This window comes from Idiotropiscis lumnitzeri, chromosome 21 (assembly GCF_059441095.1).
Source record: "Idiotropiscis lumnitzeri isolate Australia: NSW breed Sydney's pygmy pipehorse chromosome 21, RoL_Ilum_1.0, whole genome shotgun sequence".
Taxonomy (NCBI): domain Eukaryota; kingdom Metazoa; phylum Chordata; class Actinopteri; order Syngnathiformes; family Syngnathidae; genus Idiotropiscis; species Idiotropiscis lumnitzeri.
This window is the reverse complement of record NC_142411.1, coordinates 1,681,957-1,693,205: the sequence shown is the minus strand read 5'-3', so window position 1 is coordinate 1,693,205 and position 11,249 is coordinate 1,681,957. Positions and strand designations below refer to the sequence as shown.

Below are 11,249 nucleotides of genomic sequence, written 5' to 3'. Positions count from 1 at the left end.
ACATACCGGACATTAAGATTTGGATCAAGATACTCACAAGGTGATACCATGCGAGACTTTGAAGAAACTCAGTCGGATCGATACAAAGAACGATACAGTGATATCAACCGATACAGGACATTCCGGTATCACAATCCGTATATTTTAGTATCGATTGGTTTAAGCCTCATTTTCCAACTTTGCTTCACATTTGAAAAACGGTGACAAATTCTCCATAAATGGACATTCTTCAAACACAAAATTTGCCGGCTTCAACCTTCCTTAAGCGTTCGGCTGACCGCTGCGCAAGCTTTGCTTGTCCATCGTGGCTCGGCGGTGACTAATCGAGTCTTTTTTTTTTTTTTTGTTTCTTTTGTCTTATCGCGGCTAATTAGCGGCAGCCACCGGGTCGTCTGTGGAGAATAGAAAGACGGAGGCTTTGAACGCTGCTCCATTTAAACATCTTTTTTTTTTTCCAACGCGAGGAAATCTGTCATGAGCGCAAAGTCAAAGGCAAGCGCGGAAACGACCTGACAAGCCACAACCAAGGAGACCAATTGATCACGTTTGAGAAATATTCCGATCAGGTTCCGGCCGGTTGAGCGGCTGAGCGGGAGGCGGATTCGGAATCCGATGATCATTTCACATTTTTCTTCATCTTTCTCATCGTCTCATCTTTGTTTCCTTTGAGCCAGCGTGACATTTTTTGGGGGAGGAAGTAGCAGATGAGTGAGAAATCCTGATGACTCCGAAGCCTCCGTTCTGACTTTGCCGCCGCCCCGTGTGTCCATAATGGATGATTTTGCCGCCCCGTTCCTTATTTGTCATGCCCTTTTTTTTTTTCCCCGCATCGCCGACAATTCACCATCAGTTTTTGACACTTTTCTTTCCAGCAGGTGTCCAAGTTAAACAGATGTTTGATGTCAGCCTGAACAAGGATGCGCCGTAGGGAGGGAAGCCAGTGGGGAGGTTTCAGAAAAACATGTCGGAACAACACGCCGGATAATTACAATCCTTCTCATCACTATTAATAGTCGATGTTCTCAAATACTTGAAAACTTTTGGAATGGGGGTGTCGCCTGGCAACAGGGGTGGAACTGTAGTTTGTGATCAAGCCATGCCAGAAAGTCTACAATCCAAAGCAATATCTCCCATAGGAAATCATATAAACACAATTTGTGTGTTCCAGACACCCAATTAACAAAAATAACATTTTACAGACTACCAAAAAACGACAGACGGCCATTTCCACAACGCAAATTCAAGAAAAATAACATGCCTCTCGGGCTGCTCGGCAACACTCGGACAAGTCGGCACAACATCGGCGGAACATCCTGTTAAAAGCCGCGCCTTCAATATAAAATCTATTTTGGGCTTCAATATTGAGTGTGACACATTAAAAAGTCGACAAGAAGAAGAAGAGGATGGAGAAATCAATTTTGAAGAGGCTGGACTTTGCCTTTTCTAAATGGCCGCTTCACCTCTCAACGTGCCGTCAATCATCTGTCCAACAGAAAATGCTCGCCAACGCGCGTCAAAGTCAACTTCCTGTTCGGTGTGACAACACGCGCCCAACGTCTTTCCCCTGTCATCTTCCTCAAAGTCAGAAGACACCACCTGCTCTCGTTGCCGGGGGCGACGCATCCGGCCTGAGGGGACGCTGACGCCAAGATGCGCGCGTCTTCGGGGAGTTTTCTTCTTTGCTCTTCATATCGCTCAATGGTGCGACAAACAACATTTCCAAATAGGACTCGCGTTCAGGAATATATTGAGGGAAAAAAAAGAATTTGAATGATCATTTTCATCATCATCATCACCATCGGCGGCGGCTCACGGTCGCACTCAAACGGCACACGAAGAAATGGCCACGACGAATCGGAAGAGGTTTCTTGCGGCGAGCTACAACGTGGCTCAAAAACGGCAAAAGAGAAACGAAACGAGATGAGACGACGTCGAAGTACTGCAGTGGAAAAATTCAGTTGTAAATTAAATAAATAAAATTGACCACTTTAGTTTGGACGGACTTTGTCCAAATTTGATATTTGAAATATTATATGATTAAATAATAACTGGACAACACAAAGTGTATGTTTGCCATTTTGTCAATATTCAAGTCCCGTTATTTTGACAGCAGGAAAGGTCGCATACGTTTTCATAATCTCCGACTGATGTTTAACGAGCGACATTATTGCGTTTAATTTGGAATATCAAAGCATGTTTCTGGTGTAAAAAAAGGAAGATTTTTTTTTTGCTCCCACAGAGCAAAAGTACTAAAAGTCACCGTGACGTTTTTATTACATCCATGAATAATTCAAGCACCCAGGCACTAATAATAATAATAAAAGAAAAAAAAAAAGATATAAAATATATTAAAAGTAAAATGACACGGGTCCCGGCAGCAGAAGATCCAGCAAAGTACTTTTTAAATATTTGATGTTCATCCCAGTGGGCCGCCGTTTGACAAGAAAAACAGATGTATAAAGTATAAAACAGGAGCATGGAAAATATTACAGTCACTCGCACAACATTGTGGAGCGACCACGACAAGAATGTGGAGGGGCACTTATTTGATACGTCGCACGTGCATGATTCGCTAGGTGCTGCTGTTTTGGTTAGCAACCGATTTTCAAAGGAGATTCAGGATTGTCAACGATTTGAGTGGGTGGTCACGATCCAAATTTAAACTTGGATATGTGACACACACACACACACAATCCAGCGTCCACTTTGCGCAGCAGTCAATTAGTGACATTCAAACGCGACCTTATGAAGAGACTGTGAGAAGCTTCGCTCAGAATCATTCCCGAGGGGCAACATAAATCCAGCTTGTCAGTCGGACGTGCAGCGTGTGCGTGTGCATGTGCGTGTGCGTACGTACGCGTATTCTCCAGAGTGCTGACATTCCACGGCAAGATTAGCCTGACATTGTCCTGACATTTTCCTTCCCATTGGTTTGGTCCCGGCTGCACATGAAATAAAATAAAACCAAAACAAAACAAAAAAAAGATGAATCAAAAAAATGTTTGAATGATAAAATGCAGAATTTACGTCCATGAGAGACTAGAATATTAAAGCCAAAGGTCTCGTGGTGAAATGTTCTCTGGTGGCCGAGCATTTTGATTTTGATTGTGCATGAAAAGGGGACCAAGCACTGAGCCCTGCGGGACACCCTGGGACAGGGGCCAGTTCTTCAGCACAATATTTAGTTTTTGGGGTTGCAAAAATCCCATCTCTAATCTAATTTTTGTCAATTTCTGTGGCCAAATATCACGTTTTGATGTGTGGCCCGAGCTACTTGTGGCCTCGCTACAAGTTATTCTGGACTTGAAGTCAAGTTGCTGCTCAGATAACCACGCTTGGTTTGCTGCTGACCTTTTCCCCGAGCGGAACAAGCGACACGCCACATACTGCCGCCACCCACTCCATGTCTTATCAGCCGCGGGGCCTTGCACTTCCTGCGACGTCTTCCTGCCTCAAGAGCATCTGTTGGCAGAGATGAAAAAAAAAAAAAGTCAGCACTAAAATGATATGGATCGGAGTGACCCGCCGCCTGAACCCGTCTCTCCGGCGAGCAGGTTCATCCCAGAAAGGGGTCACACGGCCATGAGAGCTCATCTCACAGTGGAGGAAAACACATTTTATCTTTTTTTTCAGCAACATAGTCAGAAGCTTGAATTTAATTTGGATTTTTTTTTTAATGAATGCTTCTCAATATTTGACCGTGCAAGAGATGTTTTATATAATTTTTTTAAATTGGTAAATGTGAAAAAGAAATAGGAGTAACTCATCTTCAGTATTTTATTATTTTTGAATAATTTAAGTTTTTAAAGAAAAAAAATCAAACAAAGAAAGGTGCTTGCCCTTGGTGAAGGTTTTTGATTTTAAGAAAAAAAAAAACACCTGTGTGTGCGCGTGCACGTGCGTTCTTGCTGCCTCACCATTTCAATTCTGTCCTTCACTGGACCGGGACGAGAGCAGCTGGATGTCAGGAAGCGACGTGGCTTCATCCGAGCTCTTGAATCAAATCTTTTTCGCCTTTTCCTGAGATAAAAAAAATAAATAAATAAAATAAACGTGAAATATCGGTCGCGAAGCAGGAAAGGAAGTCCAGCAAAGTTTCCTGGACTTCCTGAAAATAATTCTCGTAAGCGGGAAACCAGGGAGTGCAAAACTAACCTTGGGCAATGAGCCACATGCTGCTTCATCAATTTATGAAGATGAATTTTTTTCCATTTTTTTTCGTTGACTTTGAAGCTACAATTAAAAATCATAAACATGGGGGGATTTGGACTCAGGCCTCACAAATCCGAAGACAAATGCAAGTCGGCTTGCGAAGAATGTGTCAAAACAACGGCGGATTTTCATTAAACAAGTCTGCGGGGAGAAGAGGTTATTTGAGAAAAACAGAGCGGGAGAGCAGGTGGATAACTTCCGTCATCCAAAATGAATCCCATCCAAGCGTCGACACAAATTTCCCAGCATCTTTATTAACGACGTCGTGACCTTTTCCCGCACGGTTTTCAGCAGCTAACTCCAGCGTCATCCCATTTCCACGCACACCAGAACAATAAGCTCCACGGTGGGAAATATTGACCGCGGCAAATGGAAATGCTAATGGAGGCGTCCCCGAAGCACAGAGGCGTTCCGCTTGCATGTCGAATGGAGATGAGGCTGGGGGAAGAAAAAAAAAAAAAAAGCTCAAGCGGAAAGAAAGGATGGAGAACAATAGATTTTCCAAAACAGAAGATACCCAAATAGAAAAAAAAAAAAAAAAAGAAGATAAACAGGCAACACTGCATGACAAAGATGATTGTTTTTGTCATTTATTCCTTGAGAGGAACAGGAGAAGACACAGGGATACAGTACACAATTGTTGAGAAAGAAAATTTCAAAACAATTGTTGACTCAAAACATTTGAAAAAAAAAAACGGAACTGCTGATCAGAAGAGCACAAATATAACCTCGTGCAATGAGGCACTTCCAAAGCAGCCTGTCCTGTTTTGTAAATATCAGTTACAAGCGTGTGCGGCATAAATACAAAATAAATAAATTTTAAAAAAAAGCTTGAAGATAAGCGCTTCTCCGACTTCACATCGACACCTCGTGGCCTCCTCATCACGCTAATTGGCAACAATTACCCGACCGCGGTTGCCTTAAAATGGGTCGTCATTAACAACAACAGCAGCACGACGCTCTTTATATATTAAAAAAAAAAAAAAAAAGGCCGCCATTAAGCGCCATCAACGCTAAAGCGTAAACTTTAGCGAGGTCAAGCCAGCCCACCCGCAGCCGCTAACGAGCTTTGGGATGCTAATTGAAATAAACAGCGCACGACGTCACCATTAACAAGTCGCTCCATGTCAGCGCCGATGCCAAAATAAAAATGCGGCGCAAGCAGGTGGAATAAATAACACATAAAAAATTGACAACTAATGACCGTAAACTGACAACTGCCGATCATAAACATGCAACATGCACGATAGCACAAAACATAAAACTCAGGGCCATAAAAATACAAGTGTGGACAACTGTCGCATGTTTATGGACAACAATTGTATGTTAACGTGATATATTTATGTCAACATATTGTTAAGGCGAAACATACAACAATGAAAACCTCTTCATCCTATTCGACTTAAAATGCAAATGCCAAAAGTAAAAAAAAACACCAGCGTGTGCATATTTGGAAACCTCAAGCAGAAAAATGTTTGCGCAGTCGGAATGCTAATACTAAAGACAATGGTCTTCTGAATGATAATGCTGGAAAAAAAAAATGGACTTGAGATGCTAATGCTAAAAACGCTGTTAGTGGTCGTTGGAATATCAATGCGATAAAATGCCCTCTATGGAATTAAGACGCTAGCGTTAAAAATGTCGTCGGTGGTCTTTGGAATGCTAATGCTTAAAAAAAAAAAAATGGCACTTGTCGACTTGGGGTGCTCATGCTAAAAAATGCTCTCGGTGGTCTGCTAATGCAAAGAGAAAAAAAAGAAAATAAATCCCACCTGACTCGAGATGCTAATGCAAATTAAATTAGCCCTTTGTACTAGTGTGCTGAATCACCTCACTAGTGAAGATAGCGTCCTAGCATATGTCCCGTACGCTGGATATCAGGATTCTGGACTAAATGTAGAACGAGCTTTATATGGAGTCCCTCAATGTGGAGCAAAGCAGCGAGTTTGTGACTCAGTTGAAAGCTCACCCAGCCACACTGACAGCCAAGTCAGTGACACACACAAGACTGTCTCCCCTCATAAAAGAGATCCTCGTCTCACAAAGGTTAGCCGTCCCCCCGGAGTGCGTCAGCTGGTGCAGCGTCAGTGAAGTGTCGGGTTGGGAGGAGAAAAAAAGTTTCAAGAAAATTGGTGTTCGGATGTCACCTCGCTCGCCGTCCACAGCTTGCTCGAAACCCCGGGAAACGTCCCGAGAATGTGGGTCACACTCCAAACCAGAACCAGAACACATTTGCCATATGCGGCAAACGACAACATGGCGACTGGAAAGACAAACTGGGCGGCTTCCAAATTGTTGACAAATGTCGGATATGAGCATCAACATACAATTGTGGGCCATGGACATGCAAATGTAACGGCTGAACACAATTGCCGATCTAAATTGTTGTCCCATAATCAATGACGTCTACGACTGAATATACGTTCATTCGTTCGACCACCAATCAATTTTATCCTTGCAACATTTTGACGATTTGTCTAACTATTCAAATTATTGGACTTGTTCCCACTGTACTCATTAAACAGCAACGATTAAATCGGATATTTGAAATGACATTTTCTCCTCCATTTTGATCTTTTTTTCAACAACAATTGACGACGGCAGCCTTCTTATTGATTTTTTTTTTTTTTGCATCGGTATTGCGAGACTTTTTGCTCCTGCTGGCAGGTTTTGTCATTTCCAAGCAAGCAAAAAAAAAGAAAAATTGTGTTGTTTTTTTTTCTTGGAGAGGCTCCCAGCGTGCATACATTAGCGTTAATATAAAGCACAGCGCGTGCATCTTATTCACGGCGGCTGTGAGGGGAAAAAAATGAAATGTAAAAAAAACAAAGAATAAAAAGTATGTTTTTTTTCTTTTTGTCAAGCCATTAGCAGCCAGCGTCAAGTCAGCCTGACGTCGGCTTGCAAATTGTTTTTTTTTTTGTTTGTTCGCATGTCTGACATTTGCATGCCGATTTTCTTTTTTAAAATTTCCCTCCCGCGACCAATCCTCAAGCCCCACCCGGCCGCAAGCTGAGGAGACCCGGACGAAGAGGTGCTGCGACACGGCCATCTCATTTGGGATTCCCGACAGGCGGCGCCGGGCATGCGAGACATCATCTGGCCGAGGGGACGGGGTGCTTACTGATGAGATTTTACCGCCGTGATGCAAGCGTCCTCATGCATCTTTCATCACGAGCGGCTGCCATGTCTTCACGTGGGCTGGCATTAATGGGACACGAATGCGAGGACGACATTCAAAAAGTCTGCCTTTAAGGTTCTTGGTAGAAGAAGCGGAACGCTTGCAAACTTGGAGCCGGAATCGGTATTCATTTTACAAGACCAACCAGGCTACGTATCGTCGCTGTCGGGCGCATGTCCAAATATGGTCAACGTCATTTTTGTTTTTCTTACGCAAATCAATATTATTGGTCTGTCTGCACGTCATGTTCTGTTTTTATGCATTATTAAGCGTTTATCGTCGCTTGAGAACAAATCTATTAAACGTGATTCTGGGGTGACGGCGTGTAATGGAAGGTGTTTTTGCTGGCCTGACAGCAGGTGCAGTCGTCGCTCAGAATCTGTCGGACTTGCGAAGGTTCTTGGCTCCGGGGACTGCAAGGGAGGCCAGAAGCATCCCGACCGACTTCCTTCCAACTTTTTATGTCCGGAAGCGAAGGCGGCGAAATGCTACTTGCTTTAGCATTTCTCGTTCTGCATTTCCTGGTCTGGGTCGCCGATGCTTTTCATGTCACTGAGCACGAGGTTCCGGTGGCGGCTTTCCAGGCGCTCCATGAAGTCCAGGTAGTCACAAAAGCGGAAGCCCTGGATGGCTTCCTCCTGCAACGACAAAGTTGACGTTGATTTTCTCGGAAAAAAAAAAACATGCTTTGAAAATGAAATCATTTTTCTGTAAAAATTCAACAGGGGTGTGTAAACTTATTATATCCGCTGTACTGCAACGCAAAGCAACGAATATTATGACAAGAATTAAAAACTTTCCTCCCACTGCTCAGCTTTTGAACGCGAGCGTATGCGTCACAGCTGTGTGTACAAACGAGTGCACGTACATCCCACAGCTGCGTAACATCCTTCCCAAAGCGGCGCAGCGGTGCGAGTGCGCCCCACAGCTAAGTATATGCACGTCCCACCGTGGTTAGCGAGCATTTGGGCGCTTAAGTTCCTCCTCGCAGACTTACAACAACTCCAACACGATGTCTGCCTTTTAAATTTTTAATTTGGATGAAATATAGATATTACTCCTAGTGAGACGTGCGTGTGTGTGTGTGTGTGTAAAAATGTGCCCTTCACATTGTTCCCACAGACATAAATGATGAGGCCGGCAGAGACAGAATGGCAATATCTAAAACTTAATGGTTCAATTCAGGATAAGACCGTGTAAAAGTCTACAACACACACGCTTAAATGTGCGCGCGCGCACGCGCACATGCATGCGCGCTTCGTCTAACTCAGCAGCCGTATCTGATGCTGGCGCTCATTAGGCCAACGTCCTGTGATAAAGCCTGGCAAACTGCTCTTTTATTCACAGGAAGTGGGCGGCGGAAGACGGGCGGCGTGAACATAAAACGATGACGACAAAAAAGCCAAGACGCTTAATGAGAGTCATTGCGGGCTGGAAGACGCAAATCCAAAAAAAGGAAAGTCTCAACACGTAGCACATTACAAAATATGGCCAAACTGGATGACTTTGTACCTCCGGAGACCTCAAAGAGTTCTTGGTCCTGGCGGCTCACCTTGAGGAAAACCTGCAAGTGTCGGGCTTGCGTTTGCTGCAGCAGAAGCGGCTGCAGATGCTTGAGGACGGCCAAGCAGGCGTACACCTGGTAGTCGGCTCCCATCAGCGCGCAGATGCAAACGTAGTGGCAGATCTCAGGCCAGTCCAGAAAGTTCCAGAAGCACTGAGTCAGCCAGTGGATGCATATCTGTGCGGAAAGAAGTCGTTTGGTGACCATTCGCAGATCGGGAGACATTACAATGACCAAATGGGCAGTTTGACTTCGGGGTGCGCTCACTTTTGTTGCCTGAGTTGAGTCATTTTGAGGACAGAAGCTTAACAACTTTTCATTGGCGCGCAAGTAAAAACATCACACACACACACACACATCTGCTCTGTAATTTAAGATTGCGCTGACTCAAAAGCATTTGGAGAGAACGAGGAAGGAGGCTCGACTGGCCAGCGGCGGTGTTGAATATTGAAGAGGGATTACGGGACGTGGAGACGAGTGGACGCGCGCTTGTTGTTTATTTGCATTCACCGAGCACATCCGCTCGTTCATTTCAAACCTAAGCAAGGCTCGAAACTCAAACCTTTGTTGGGAAACAATAAATGGGACTTGAAGGCCGACTTTGACGCTTGGCGGGGGCTCGGCTCTCGCCTAACGCCAGCCTTGTAAGTCTAACTGCTACAAAGCTCCTCCTCGCACGCACGCCTCCTCAGGTGCGTGGGAGTGTTTGAAGGCGGAGAAGCACCCAGCGGGGCTTGAAGAGCAGGAAGGCGAGCTGAATGTTAAGTTGCCCGCTTTGGAGTCGGAGGTGGTGAATTGTCACGTGAGGAGACGACGGAGAGAGGGGGGGGGACGTGATCGCACGTAAAGGTCGTGACCTGGGAAGGGGTGAAACCGGACATCTTGAAGGCGGCGTGCACCAGAGGGAGTTGCTCCCTCAGCAGCATCTCCACGTAGTGAGCCGAGCTCCAGTACAGCGGCGGCATTCCTGACGCAGCCACTCTCACCGGAACGTCCACCTGCGGCCACCAAAAGTCACGTTTACGCCACGACCGGATTTACAGCATTCGCAGGTCGGTCTGGAACGTACGGGAAGCGTCGAACCACCGATGAAAGAACGCTCGATTAAATGCTAAAAAAAAAAAATTTTACTTTAATTCATGAACATATGACTACAATATTGTTCAAAAATATGACTTGCATAATGTGCCTTTTTTTGCATTTAGCCTTCATGTATGTTCAAATTGGCAGTCCAAAATCTTTTTTCCTCTTCATTGGCAGTTGCTCGCTTGTGCAGGAACGACACTTTGCGAGAATCTGAAAACGCGTCCTCACCGACGCGTGCGCGCTGGCCGGCCAAATGAAGGCAGCAGTGAGCAGGCAGGAAAGTTGTTGCAGAACTCTCCGACATCGCTGCCAGTCGCCACACATCATCAGGAACACCGTCGACGTCAGCCAGTCGTGGCCCGGATATTCGTCCTGACCAATGACTGACGTGCTGACTCAAGGATTCGTATTATTAGTCGGATTCTTCTTATTGCAGAAGCAAATGCGTCGTTCGAAATGCTCAATCAGTTGACTGCGACGTCTTTGAATACATGAAAATTAATAAATCAAATTAACAGGCATGATTTTGTCTTCTGAATATTTTGAAACAATTCATCCAGCGGCGAGTCCGAATGTGAAAGGTGAAAACAGACTTTGAATGTACGTCGAGGAGCCAAAGTGCAAATCCGATCACGAAGTTGACTTCAATGTGGGCATCTTGGGGCTGTTTTTGAGTTCGGTTCATTTTTGACTGCCAAATAATACAAAAGTGGTGATTTGTTTGGCGGCTCAGCGGCAAATAACAAACGGCTAAGGAGCACTTTTGACGGTGACGGACTGCCTCATCAATCTACAATGCGCGTCAAAAAAAATACAATAAAATAACAGGACGGCCTCTTTCATTCGGGAATCTCAATCGTACAAAAGCCTCAAAACAATTTGTTGAAACGCTTCTCAAGTCAAACGCAGATGTCCAATCCTAAACCAAACTGGAGAGTCTCATTTCAAATCCAAATCCATAATTAATAAATTAAACTCACGTTTTTGACCGGAGATGAAAGCCAGCGGTAACCTTTTTTTTTTTTTTTTTTTTTTACTTTCAACTCCCAATTGTGAAAGGATACGCAGTGGCGAGGACGTCGCAAGCCTCCGCCGGGACAGGAAATGCTTGACGTGCTTCATGAGGAGCGTCAGGTGGCTCGCCACGTCTTCTCGGCGCAGCAGTTTGAGGGCGAGGCCGTATCTGGAGGAGAAAAATAAATATGC

General features: G+C 44.7%; 1 protein-coding gene across 2 annotated transcripts in view; it reads right to left on the bottom strand.

The window, feature by feature from the left end:
• Window positions 1-4,786: 4,786 nt before the first annotated feature.
• The window catches only part of tbc1d32 (TBC1 domain family, member 32), a 25,514-nt gene continuing 19,051 nt past the window's right edge, over window positions 4,787-11,249 (bottom strand). Inside the window, exons 30-34 of one of the 2 annotated variants that reach the window (XM_088285582.1) lie at window positions 11,108-11,226; window positions 10,272-10,426; window positions 9,815-9,955; window positions 8,946-9,134; window positions 4,787-8,031 (exon numbers count right to left, since the gene is read on the bottom strand). In XM_088285582.1, coding sequence (XP_088141708.1) covers window positions 7,891-8,031; window positions 8,946-9,134; window positions 9,815-9,955; window positions 10,272-10,426; window positions 11,108-11,226 — 745 coding nt within the window. In that variant the 3' untranslated portion in view covers window positions 4,787-7,890. The remainder of the gene's footprint in view (window positions 8,032-8,945; window positions 9,135-9,814; window positions 9,956-10,271; window positions 10,427-11,107; window positions 11,227-11,249) is intronic. The other variant, XM_088285583.1, reaches the window with a different exon arrangement.